The sequence below is a fragment of the Aulonocara stuartgranti genome (genome assembly GCF_965226115.1).
Source record: "Aulonocara stuartgranti genome assembly, chromosome: 11".
NCBI lineage: Eukaryota > Metazoa > Chordata > Actinopteri > Cichliformes > Cichlidae > Aulonocara > Aulonocara stuartgranti.
In genome coordinates this window covers 25,612,907-25,624,818 of record NC_138947.1, presented here as the reverse complement: position 1 = coordinate 25,624,818, position 11,912 = coordinate 25,612,907, and the positions used below count along the sequence as shown (strand labels likewise).

The following is an 11,912-nucleotide window of genomic DNA, read 5'->3' as shown; positions in this document are numbered from 1 at the left end:
CAAAGCAGGTATTGATCTGTGAAAGAGCAGAATGTGATAATCAACTCTAACCTTTAAACGGGCCTTTGAGTACACTCAGTCGATTGACACAGGGCAGTTCAATTACGCCTTTTCAGATGCACAACTTAAGATACCCTCAGACATTTGTCTGACATGTTCATATCTTTGATGTTTCAATCCAGAGTGTTTTGGTGTTTTAAGTAAACCCATGATAGAGAGCAACTGAAGCTGACAGCCTTGATTTATAGATTAATAAAGTGTGTCAGCTTTAGCTATTATCCATCAACACACATCGCCAATGGATATATTCATTCATCCAAAAAGATATGTCTTTATACTTTTCAGAAACTGTCAAAAACTATCTGATTCTCCCTCCAGGTACCATCATTTTGGTTTAAAAATCATTACTACAAATTTGAAATAAATTTAACAACCAAGAAAACAGCATTTTCTTCCAAAGAAGCTTCATAAAGTTATATATTTAAAAAAAAGTCTGCAGTATGCATTTCTCACACTGCACTGCCATCTCAATTCCCAATTTTGCAAACTATTCCAGAATAAAGTCTAAACCCAAGCTAACCAACCTTGCTGACCTTACAAACCCTGATTTTTATAAAGCATTGTCAGTCTCCAATAGCGAGCAGTAAACAAAATGAGTTGCTGTCAGCAATAAATGAGATAAAGGCTAGATGCCTAGTAAACTTTGTTTTGGTCCAGGACATATTACTTTTTGCTCACAAAAAAGTCAATTTCCAAACACTTTTTATAATTACGGGAAATGCCAGACTAGATCAGGATAACAGGTGGGCAATTAAACAGGGAGTTTACAGCTCCTTTCACAGCAAGAGGGCAATAAGGTTCCTTTCCCTCACTGCAGGCTTTGTAAAAACACTGGTGGAAAATACACCTTTCATGAAGCTTAGAGAGCACACTTTAATGCTGTGGGAGGTGTAGTTGTTGAAAGCTGAAAAAATAATTATCTACAGTGACTGAACTACCACTACCTCCCTCAACCTTTCACCCAAAAGGCCAAAGGAGGGAAAACCAAAACTATTTTACTTACGAAATGTATGCACCCCCATTATATCTCAGTGCAGACTGTAAGTGTCTAGCAGCTACAGTTGATCACAATTCACTCACCTTCTGTAAGTGCTTAAAAAACTTTCCAGTATTTTTAATTAGTTTAAAACTAACCCCTGGTGGTGGCATCACTGCGGACTACCCACCCCCACAAAACAGTCGCACGAGAGTCAACACTCTCCCTTACGTGTAACAATGTTAAAACTGTGAAAACAATAACATGACATCTTTAGTGAGACGTGCCCAAACATACAGCAGTAATATAACATAATATAACATACGACATGTGCAGCCGTCAATCATGTTTGATAAAGAAGGAAAGCGCAACATGAAGGATGTCGTATCTTAAATTAGCATATTTTATATAGCATAACAAAACTCAACACTGTTCAGGACTTGCCTACATGATAACTGACAAAACACTGGATGACATATGAGAAAAGGAAGCCCTGCTTCTGTTTATGTTTGCAAGGTAGACCACTGGCATGAATACTAATGACTTCTAGCAACATATATTTACTGGGAAAGAGTGAATCATTATGCAGAAAGACATCTGTGATCATAAAATTTTAAAGAATTCAGCTGAAACACTTCAGAAAATCTTGGGACTCCATGAATTTTATTTAAATATGCACTGCTATACACATTTTATGGGAATGCTGCCAGTTAATCTATGCACCTCCGTGCCTAAAGCTATCCCCTGCTGCTATAGGAGCATCAGTCAGGAAAACATGCTGTGGCCGACTGTGATCCTTTTTCATTTGATCGTTCTTTATCAATAAGTACAGTTAAACAATGGCTAAAACTTTTTTCTCCATTTACTGACCTACATTTATCAATCTAGAGCTGTCACAGTGTTTTCAGCAAAAAAAGAAAAAAAATGGCAAGTGGATTTCAACCCTAATGTAGTGATTTAAAAAGCGTATTTAGTTACATCCACCTTATAAATTAATTTGTCTAGCTTTATCAGTTCAGGATGTACCAGTAAACAAGAGCCATCTTGTCTTACCAGAGAAGACTCCTCATCAGCAGGCATGAGGCTGATTTGGTCTGGTGAAGTGATGGAGGAGCGGGTGGTCCTAGGCGTCCGGGGAGAAGGTAAGGTGTCCCAAGCATTGCAACCACTTGGGGGTGGGTTGGGCATTTGCACACCTGAGCGTTGGCAGCACTCCGCCGCATTGGCCATCCAGGCTTCTAAGAGCTTCTCTCGGTCCCAATCTGACACAAAAAAGACATCTTATTTTAGTATATACTACCTAGAGAATGAAACTCTGCTTGTGGCATGATGTTTTGATCCGAACGATCAGACCAGTGACTGGAGGTGCAGATGTCGGTATGCAGAGAATTTTTAAAGGGGAAACAACGCAGTGCAATAGGTGCTGATGGACTGGAAGTCAGACACACATTTTTATGAGATAACTTGATACCTGTTGTCTAACAAAAAGTTTACGATGATCCTTGTGTGTGGCTTAAAAAAAATTGTAACAAGGTGCTGAAGTTAATTGGTTGCTGCCGTATTTCTTAAAGTTTTTTTCATGAGTTTATTTAAATAACTGAAGCATCAGACAGCAGCAGAATCAATGCACAAGCTTCCTAAAAGCTGTGTGCATTTATGCATGTGACACAACAGAGATAACTTAATTACTTGTAATAAATTATTCCTGACACTGACACAGGATAGCTCAGGATCTAAGAGCAAATTACATTGTTTCTTTTCAGAAAGGTGAGATGTCCCACAGGCTCACAGTTTATAACCTACAATTTAGAAAGTTACGATAACTGACTGCCAGTGCATTATACGTCACTTTATGTAATGTCTAATTTCCAGTATAGCACATACAGTATTGGTTCATTTAGTAAGTGCTGATGGGATGCTTGAATAAAATAAAGTTGATGTAAAAGAGACAAAATGACGATCTAAGGAAAAAAGAAGCTTCAGAAAGAGTATTTCTTTATGCAGGAATCAGGTGTGTCATGACCAGAGTAACAACTGAAAGCACAAGTGGTGATGGGACAGGAACTGCTCACTATAGTATGATAGTGATCCAGAATGTCCTGCCCTTTGGGAAGGCAGTTAGTTTACTATCTTTATTTAAGTTACTAAGGACATTATCAGCAGAATTCAGGTTTTTCCACTCCATACACAGCATTGTTGTGTCTCCTGCACAGTTGCTGGTGGCAGTGAAATGTGAATGCTGACAATTTTAAAAAACCACCCAAGAAAATATGAGGCAAACTCACGGTGGAAGTAGACGGGTTTACAGAATGGGAAGAACGATTCCAGATCAGGAGAACAGTGATGTTTAATCATCGCGCCGGCTGTTGTTAGTGTGAAAACAGATTCTACAACCTTTCCTCTTGCCAAAAATGTGGTGATCTGCTCTGAAGAGCTCAAAGCCTGCCAGCTACAGCGCAGAGTCCAATATCAATTCACAGAACCTACTTTCTGTGAAGCACAAAATGGAAGATAAAGAAAAGACTTTTTTCCTTTCACTAGCAACTATAAACACGCAAGTTATTGTCAAGACACAAATAAGAAGTACGCAATGTAGCAGGGCCAATTAAAAACATTTTCTGACTGTTTGAAGATTACATTTTTTTACAATACTTTATGATTAGGCCTAAAACAGACATAACATACTGAATATATGAATTCCCATTTAACCTGTCAAAACAAGACTTAAGTTTGAATTTCATGGACAAAAAATGCATTTCAGTGAATCTCATTTTACATTTGTGTGGATTCTCAATAGAAATAGTCCAGTAGCCACCAGCATTTAAGCCTTTTAAACTGCCAACAACAAAGACCTGCTGCCATCTGGTTTTCTGTTTTAGAATAGCTGTTTAATCTCGCATCAGGACACGGACAGATTTGAGAGGCTCTCAGTATAAATATTGGATGACTTGTGGACTGTGCCCGAGTCCAAATAGTCTACCCTCCTAAAATAAGGAACACGACCAGGTCAATTGTGCAATTAGGCCATTATCAGCCTCAAGACAGGTTTGCCACCAATCAAATGACTAACGCTCTAAATGGCCTCCTTTAGATAATGAATGTCGTAACAACCCCCATCCCAATCTAGCTCCATTCAATTAAAACTAATCAATGTGTATGGCCCCATCTTAAAGCCTTTAGCCATTATATAGAGTCTGAAAGTGAAGTCTTCACATTTAGTCTTAAATATCAAAAATTAGTTGGGAAATACAAATAGTCAGGAACAAAGAAAGATGGAAAAGCAAGCAGTTCAGCAGACGAGCAATGAGGAGACAATAAGAGATTGTTACAAATTGTGGAAATGAGGCTTTTTCGAAATGAAATGACATGCGAGTACAAAAACCCTTCTCCAGGACATGCAAAATGCTGAAATGTTTCAGCAGTCCCATGATAAAACTGAATAAATATAGCACCATTCTGGGGTCAATCTCCCGCCTCTGAGCTCTTAAAAGTGTGTCTCATATGTAGCACACAGCTCAACAGACAGCCCTTAAGCCCATTTAATTAAAAAATGAGGTGGTGAAGTCATACACAAACATTTTTGCCAAGTTGTCTGAAGTAACGATTTACAAAAGCCTCAAATCAGTAAAACTTTCAGAAACACTTGAACACACTATCTTGTGTCCAGCTGTAAATGAAGCAAGTTTGAAAACTGGTGGGTTAAGACTGCAAGTCTAATAAAATCTGATATATTTACTCAGTACTTGGCCAGGCCTAAGTTAAGAGTGAAGTAATTAAGACAAATTCAGGAAAGCATATTTTCTCTGCAGCACACTACTATTTCTAGGAAAAACATAACAGAATGTAATAAAAATAAATTAGACGTGCCAAGGATTTTACATAAAAATCCATGGTTCACGCTGCGGATTATTTAATCTTATTTACAGTAAATCAGGCGCGAGCCTAAGTAACCTAATTAAGCAGTGTTTGTTCTCAAATTGTTTGTTGAAATGAATACGCTCACTAAAACTACATTTAGATCATGTAAAAGCTCTCTCCAGTGACAACAGAACAAGTCCAATTCTTTCAGCGTACTGCATATTTATAGAAAATAAATCCCTTATCCAAATACAAAAAACACTTTCTGTATTTTCTATTTTGTAGTCATTTCTACATTTAAAAAGCATGGTAACCCCATGTAAAATGCACCGTTACACATTTTCACAGCATCACAGCCACAAGATTAGAATCAGGGTTTCACATTAGGTGCCGATACACAGAACCTCCTTAGAGAGTGACCAGGAGAAGCTTTTCTTATTTTAAGCTTGTTTGGTTTGGTCTTACAAGCTATTAAATTGTGTGGTGTCATGTTTAGGTCTGAGGTCTGCAGCAAAAGGCTGGAGATATCTAAGTCTGCTAAGACATAAAAAAGTCTTGAAGTTATTCTCAAGATCGGTCATTCCACTGTATTAAACAGCTGCCAATTTGTACCAGACTCCTTGCTCCAGCAAATTAAACCCAAACAGAACAACATAAAAAGTATAATAAAAATACCACAACATTTCATCAAAGGGTCTTCAGCCATTTCTTACTACTGGTGTCAAAAGGCGTTCATTTACAATAAGATGCAGGGAAAATCTGAACTGCAATGCAGACGTGCCTTGCTTATTGAGAGGATCCTGCTTATTGGTCTGAATCCCACTGAAATGTCGTGTGGATTTTAAAACAGGCAGTGTGTAAGAGAAACCTTAGATTAAACATTCTGTAACTGACAGGATTTGTATGGAAGAGCGGTCAAAGACTTTAATAAGCCAATATCTGAGACAGGTGAACAATTATGCAAATCATGGCCAAGGGTATACTTACCTCGTCCACTAAAGTGTATGTATGGATGTGTGTGTATATATATTGAAAAGTGTTGAAAAGTGTTTTATGTGGTGTTAAATTAAATCTAACCAGTGTATCAAATGCTTCCTTGTCCATATACTTTAACTATGTATGTCATTTGTTTAACTACTATGTTACTATGTTTACCCATTAAGCTGTCAGGATATTACTAGTCCAAATAATTGAAAGGACAACCAGTACTGTGTTTGTTTAATAGTACCATGGGCACGTAGCAGTGCTTCTGCAGTGAAAAGAGGGGCTTGTAGCATGTCAGCTGTCTCCACTATCAGCATGTCCTTCAGCTTCCGAAGATCCTGTGGCCGCAGGCCCTCGTACAACTAGTGTAAAGGGTTGACAAGAACATAATAAGAGAGGAAATGTAAGGACAAAGATAAGAAGTAAAAGGAAAAAAAAGACAGGTTGTCAGAGAAAGGTAAAGAAAGAGACAAGAGGACAACAGTGGGTGAGATTGGGGAAAAGGGTGATGGGTGAAATAATGGTAGGAAAGAAAGATTGTGAAAAAAGGGGAAGAGAAAATAAAGAGAAAATAAGTACTACAACCACCTGAAACATAAATGATTGCTGGCACAGGACTTAGCCAGACCCAGAGAACTAAAACTGATGATGATGATCACATGTTTTAAGCTAGACTGTTTTGTGTGAGTAATTTGTGAGTCTGTTTGTGTCCAACCAAAACAAGTTCAAGTAAAGAATGTGACTAACTCCTGCAAAAATGTAAACACTGAAATACAGTCAACTAGTGGATTTTTCCAAGAGCAAAGTTACCATCATATGTTGCTTCTATTCCTTACTTATGTAGCTAAAGGGTTATAAGGACGAATCAAGTGTAACAATACAGAAGCTGTGTGGGATCAGCCAGGCTAGGATGACCAGGGTAGCTCATTTAAAACAGTTTGACCTAATACAGCAACAACAGTGAAATTACTTTTTGGGGGGATTTTTTTAAACAGCATGCTGTGGACTAAAGTTTGGTTCTAATAACATTTTAAGTCACACCAGCTGAGGGTGATAAACTGAAAGCTATACACCCACTCCTTGTTGGTGTGTTATACTGTACCTCTCTTCGATCTAGGGCTGCATATTCTGCCTCAATACCCTCTGCCTCAGGGGCAAGAGAGAAGACCATCTGCGACTCCAGGCGCAGGGCCAACTCCTTGTGGTGCTGCTTCTCTGCAGAGTCACATGGAGTCTCGCGGTTTTCATTCTCCGCAAACAAGTCCGCTTCTCTCTGCACCAGCATCTGAGCACGAAGAAACAAGAGGAATATCTGGCATTGAACAATGGCACACATCGTGCATTCAAGAACAGATACTAAAGCTCGCTGACTATATATGTAGTTCCAAACACCTGTGCTTACTTGCACAGTGGAGTACCACTCACCCTGTAACAGTAATCAGAGGAAAGTATCCACAATTAAGGCATGAAACAGTAATTACAGTTATTTTGATATAGACTGCAATTATGACTTCAGTAAAAAAAAAAAAAAAAAAAAATAGCAACAACTTACCCACCTCGAGAAAACTGAAAAAGAGTTCACTTATATCCACTTTACTTCAAAGTTCTTTGTAGAGTATGGCACACTAAGTCTTGATGATCAAGTGCCAATTAAAGGAGCTCAGGTAATATTGAGAGCAGTACAAGAAAAACACACACGTTAATAATGTGTCTTTTGGGGGGTGGTGGCTTCTGTTGGTAACTGTCATTTCTGTGCTTGAGTCTACTTTTTTAAACTGTCTGTGAATGGCATTTCTTGACACCCTGGAAGTAGGGTGTCTCTTTTTCTGTCACAACATACCTGTCTGCATCGCCAGCCTCGACATTATGTTCTGCACATGGTGCAAATTGCATTTTGTAATAAACTGCATGGATTCTGGGGGGAAATTAGAGTGAAGGCAACAATAATATTTCTATAATGAAGAGTCATCTAAATAAATGACAGTGTGCAGAAATGCGATCATTTAAAATTAGTACCAGCTGTACAGCAGTTCTTTCTGGGGATTTCCCAACTATTGGCTGCTTGCCTTTCCTGAAGCACATTTTAAGAGCAGCATTTGTAATTTTGTTCTATTACATGCAATAACAATAAAGTCACGCGTAATCTATTTGACTGTTATATCTGGTGTGAGCTGTCCAGGAGATTAATTAAGTTGTACCGTGTTCCACAGCATCTTCCAAAAACTCACCAGCGAGGGCGAATGAGAAGATGCAAATTACAGTTCCCTACCGAAGGTCAAGATTGACTCTAGGACAAGGCCACACGTGAGGATCTATTCTACAAATATTCATTACACAAAAGAGCAGACACTGAATGATGTGTGTGAGCATCAGAGTTACTCTGGTCTCATTTATTATCCTTCCCCTCATATACTCTCTGCCCTTGTCTTAGTGAAACTGGTCAGTTTACAGCTACAGAGGCTTTGATCATAACCCCCCAAAAATTTCACACTTAAGAAAATTTTACACTAGCCCAGAGAAAATATCTGCAATATCTTTTTATTATAATCTCACCTCAACACAAGTCTTCATGCCTGAGGCAGCAGCATAGTGTAGGCAAGTGTTTTTCTTGTTGTCAGTGGCATTGACATCAGCCCTTTCATACTCTCCATGATCCAGCTTAGCTCCTGTCCATGCTAGCACGATCTGAAGGCATTCCCCTCGTCGCTGTTCGTCTTCGTATGGCCTTGAGATGCGGGGATGCAAAGCTCCCTCTGAAGTCAGGATCTGAGGCCCCATGCAGAGAAGGTGCAGAGATGTCTCATTGTGCACGTTGCGCTTGTTAGGATTGCCATCTTTGCTTAGGAGAAAAGACCTAAAAGAGAATAACAACATGACAAGATGGTTAAATTGTAATGCGTTGTCTTTTGTGGGATACTGTCAACAGACTGCAAATTCTTATGACATCAGTGCTGATTCAGAACGTAAACATGATTTTTTTTTTAAGATAAAAAAACACGAGTTATGCTTAGTGCATGTAGCTTTTCGTGTAACTGAATATTTTACAGCATTTTAACTGCACAATATTCTAAAAAAGGAGAGCTGTATACTGCAACGCAGGTCAATTCCTTCCCAAAATAGTTTAGATTTCAACATTTCATTGCTTTTGTGAAAACCATAAACTAGAATTATAGCTATACAACCAGTTATATGACTTAAACTACTGTTCTTGTTTTTTTAAGAGTAAGGCCAGAGTGGGATAAAAACAAGCACAGTCTGCACTGTTAGCTTGTCAGATAGGAAGCTCTTGGAACGTCATTCTATTCCAGCTCAGCATGTTGCATTCCTGAGAGCTGCTAACAGATGGCTATGTAGAGACACAGATGGGACAGAGACATATAGAGAAAAAAAAAACATGAAAAAAGAAAAACTGAATTTTAAAATACAGCAAAAGTGAAAAGATGGAATAAGCTGCCATTGAGTGATAAAAAAAGAGAAGAAGTCAGGTTAAGGGTTACTAGACATAAAGCTTGAGAACCATCTATGACCCAATCATTATCAGGCCCTGTCAGAATAACAATTTTTCCTCACTGACAACACTCAAAAATATGAAGTATACATTCTGTCTGCTTGCGTATTTGTTTTTATTTGGGCCATATCCTAACCTGAGTAGGCGTGTCATGGCGTGCCGGGCAGCATAGTGCAGTGGAGTGTTGTGCTGATAGGACTCTCCATATGTAGAGTTGGGATCTAGAGCCTCCTTGAACTGTGGGTTGCTCTCATACAGTTGGCAAGCCAGCAGTTCATCTCCATTGATGAGAGCCTTACGGAACTTGGTCGCTGTGTTCCCCATTTCGTCCCCTACCGTGGGTCCAAAGGTCTGACTGGGACAGCAGCCTCTTAAGTCGTCTTCCACCTGTTCAAGTCCAATAAGCCAGCATACTGCATGTCCTAATAAAAAGACAAAAAATTGGGAGTAAAACGTCTTTATGCCTGAGCCCAACAAGGCTCTTCAAGCGAGAAAATGGTCAAGAGGTTTGTCGGTCATACAAGTTTCCACATCATCCCAATAAATCAAAAATATTTTCACCAGTTTCAGGAAAAGCAACTTTGCCTCGTTTTGTACAGCTGACTTCCACTCCCTCTGGTCACAAAACAAGAATTCAGTCTTCAAGGGTGCTCGGGCTGCTCTGCCACAAGCTCCTGCGTCAGCATCACCACTGCACTGTAAACCAGCTCCCTGTTTCTCTTTTTATTTTTTTGAATTTATTTATATATTTTTTTTGAATACCTAAACATAGTGAGGACAAAGCCCACACAGAGATGGACAAGGCTTCCTCTGGCATCACCAGGAGTTTCCGCTTCACTGTGCCAAAGCTACTCATCCCACTGAGGCCAGGGCTCATTATGAAGCAAGATATCCTCAACTGAAGAATAGCACACAGCAAGTCCGCTTTCCGCTTCCACCAGGGCACCATATGGTCACGACCGTCAGGGCAATGTGATACCTTTATGTATTTTTAGTAAGCGGCAGCAGACCGAACACAGGACACAGCATAATTTGTTTTTATAATAACACGCATTCAATTTCCCAATAACAAAATTCTCACTGGTGGAGACAAGTTATGTGTGCAATGGAAGGAATGAATACTCACCGAAAATCCCCATCTCCCATTAATACCAAGCATTCCATAGGTTAGTAAGTAACTGAAGACAGCTAACTATTTGCGCTGTTATATAAACAGAGTCAAGACCGTGGACAGGTCTGACACACTGTTCTAATCAGTCAATCTTTAAACTAAGTAAGGAAGATAAGAGTGAGACCTTTGGTAGTCTTCTGGGAAAGTGTGTTATTAACTGTAACAAAACGAATACCAAAGTTATGACGTGGTTATCTATTCATCAATTAGAATAGCAATATGGCACAGACGTGTTTTCACTCTTTAGTAAGATTGGTAGAATGGAGGCAGGTGGAAAATAAACAAGTATTACATATATGAATGATTTATCATTTATTCAGTTGGTAAATACTGTCTACATTTACGTGTGCTAATATCGACCATTTTAACATGTGAAATCATCCCCTGCGATCATTGTCGTACATTTAAATAACGCTATCCATCATGTAAACAGACCAGCCAGTGGAAGTGAACACCACCTTAGATCAGGCGTGTGCCATGTGATTACCCCAGTGGCCAGACACCATCACAAAGCAAGACAAACAGTATACCACCTTGGCATACAAAAAAAGCAAGAAAGAAAAACACCTGATCTTTGAACAGTTATATAATCTCATAGTTTGTAACACATATTACTCAACGAGCTTGCTCTCTAAATGAATAACTACAGCATTAACCTATCTTACAACAGTCAACGACACTCCCCCGTTACAGCTTCAACCAACCACATCTAACTAAAGCTCACAGCAACAGCTAGCGTTAACATGAGAAAAATAAAAACGTTATTCCACGTAGCCGCCACTTGTCACTAAACTACTTCATGCAGGCCTGTATCCACGTCGTGCGGTGTTTACCATTTTCGCTAGCAGAAAATCGACGACAGCGTGTCATGTTGTGTTAATGAACAGACCCCGATAACGCTTTGTTCCACTGCTGGTTAAAAATAAAACCAATCTGCCGACAACCAACCTTAGAAAACGTTAGCTGCAAACCATTCCTTTTGTCGATAATGCCACTGGTACTGACAAAACACTCTGCTGCTTTGCTAGCTATATAATATTCAAAAACAAAAAACCTCATGACGCTAGCATCTGCGTTGACCAACGTCAGTGTACACGCTAGAGGCTGGCTGAGCTAGCGTGCTAATCTCGATGCTAGCCAACTTGACGGTAGCAAGTACAGTTGAAAAACTCCGTAAACAATGAATAACAAGTATTTCGACTTACACTGATTGTACATCTTGCTGTTGTACACCTGGCCTTGTGAGTGAATTGTCAGTCGCAAAGGGTAAAGCAAAGAGTTTTCTCGTTATGTGGGGCAAACCTGTATAAACAATGTGAGCTATGCGCTGTGCTGTTGCCCCAGTCAACTCTCCG

The 11,912-nt window shown here is 39.3% G+C and overlaps 1 protein-coding gene across 3 annotated transcripts in view; it reads right to left on the bottom strand.

Moving 5' to 3' along the window:
* Positions 1 to 11,912, bottom strand: part of LOC309717783 (ankyrin repeat and IBR domain-containing protein 1-like) — a 33,191-nt gene extending 21,279 nt beyond the window's left edge. Inside the window, exons 1-6 of one of the 3 annotated variants that reach the window (XM_082552619.1) lie at positions 11,763 to 11,912; positions 9,523 to 9,808; positions 8,432 to 8,732; positions 6,981 to 7,163; positions 6,123 to 6,240; positions 2,090 to 2,298 (exon numbers count right to left, since the gene is read on the bottom strand). In XM_082552619.1, coding sequence (XP_082408745.1) covers positions 2,090 to 2,298; positions 6,123 to 6,240; positions 6,981 to 7,163; positions 8,432 to 8,732; positions 9,523 to 9,710 — 999 coding nt within the window. In that variant the 5' untranslated portion in view covers positions 9,711 to 9,808; positions 11,763 to 11,912. Of the gene's footprint in view, positions 1 to 2,089; positions 2,299 to 6,122; positions 6,241 to 6,980; positions 7,164 to 8,431; positions 8,733 to 9,522; positions 9,809 to 11,505; positions 11,613 to 11,762 lie in introns of those variants that run through there. The other 2 variants (XM_082552620.1, XM_082552621.1) reach the window with 2 other exon arrangements.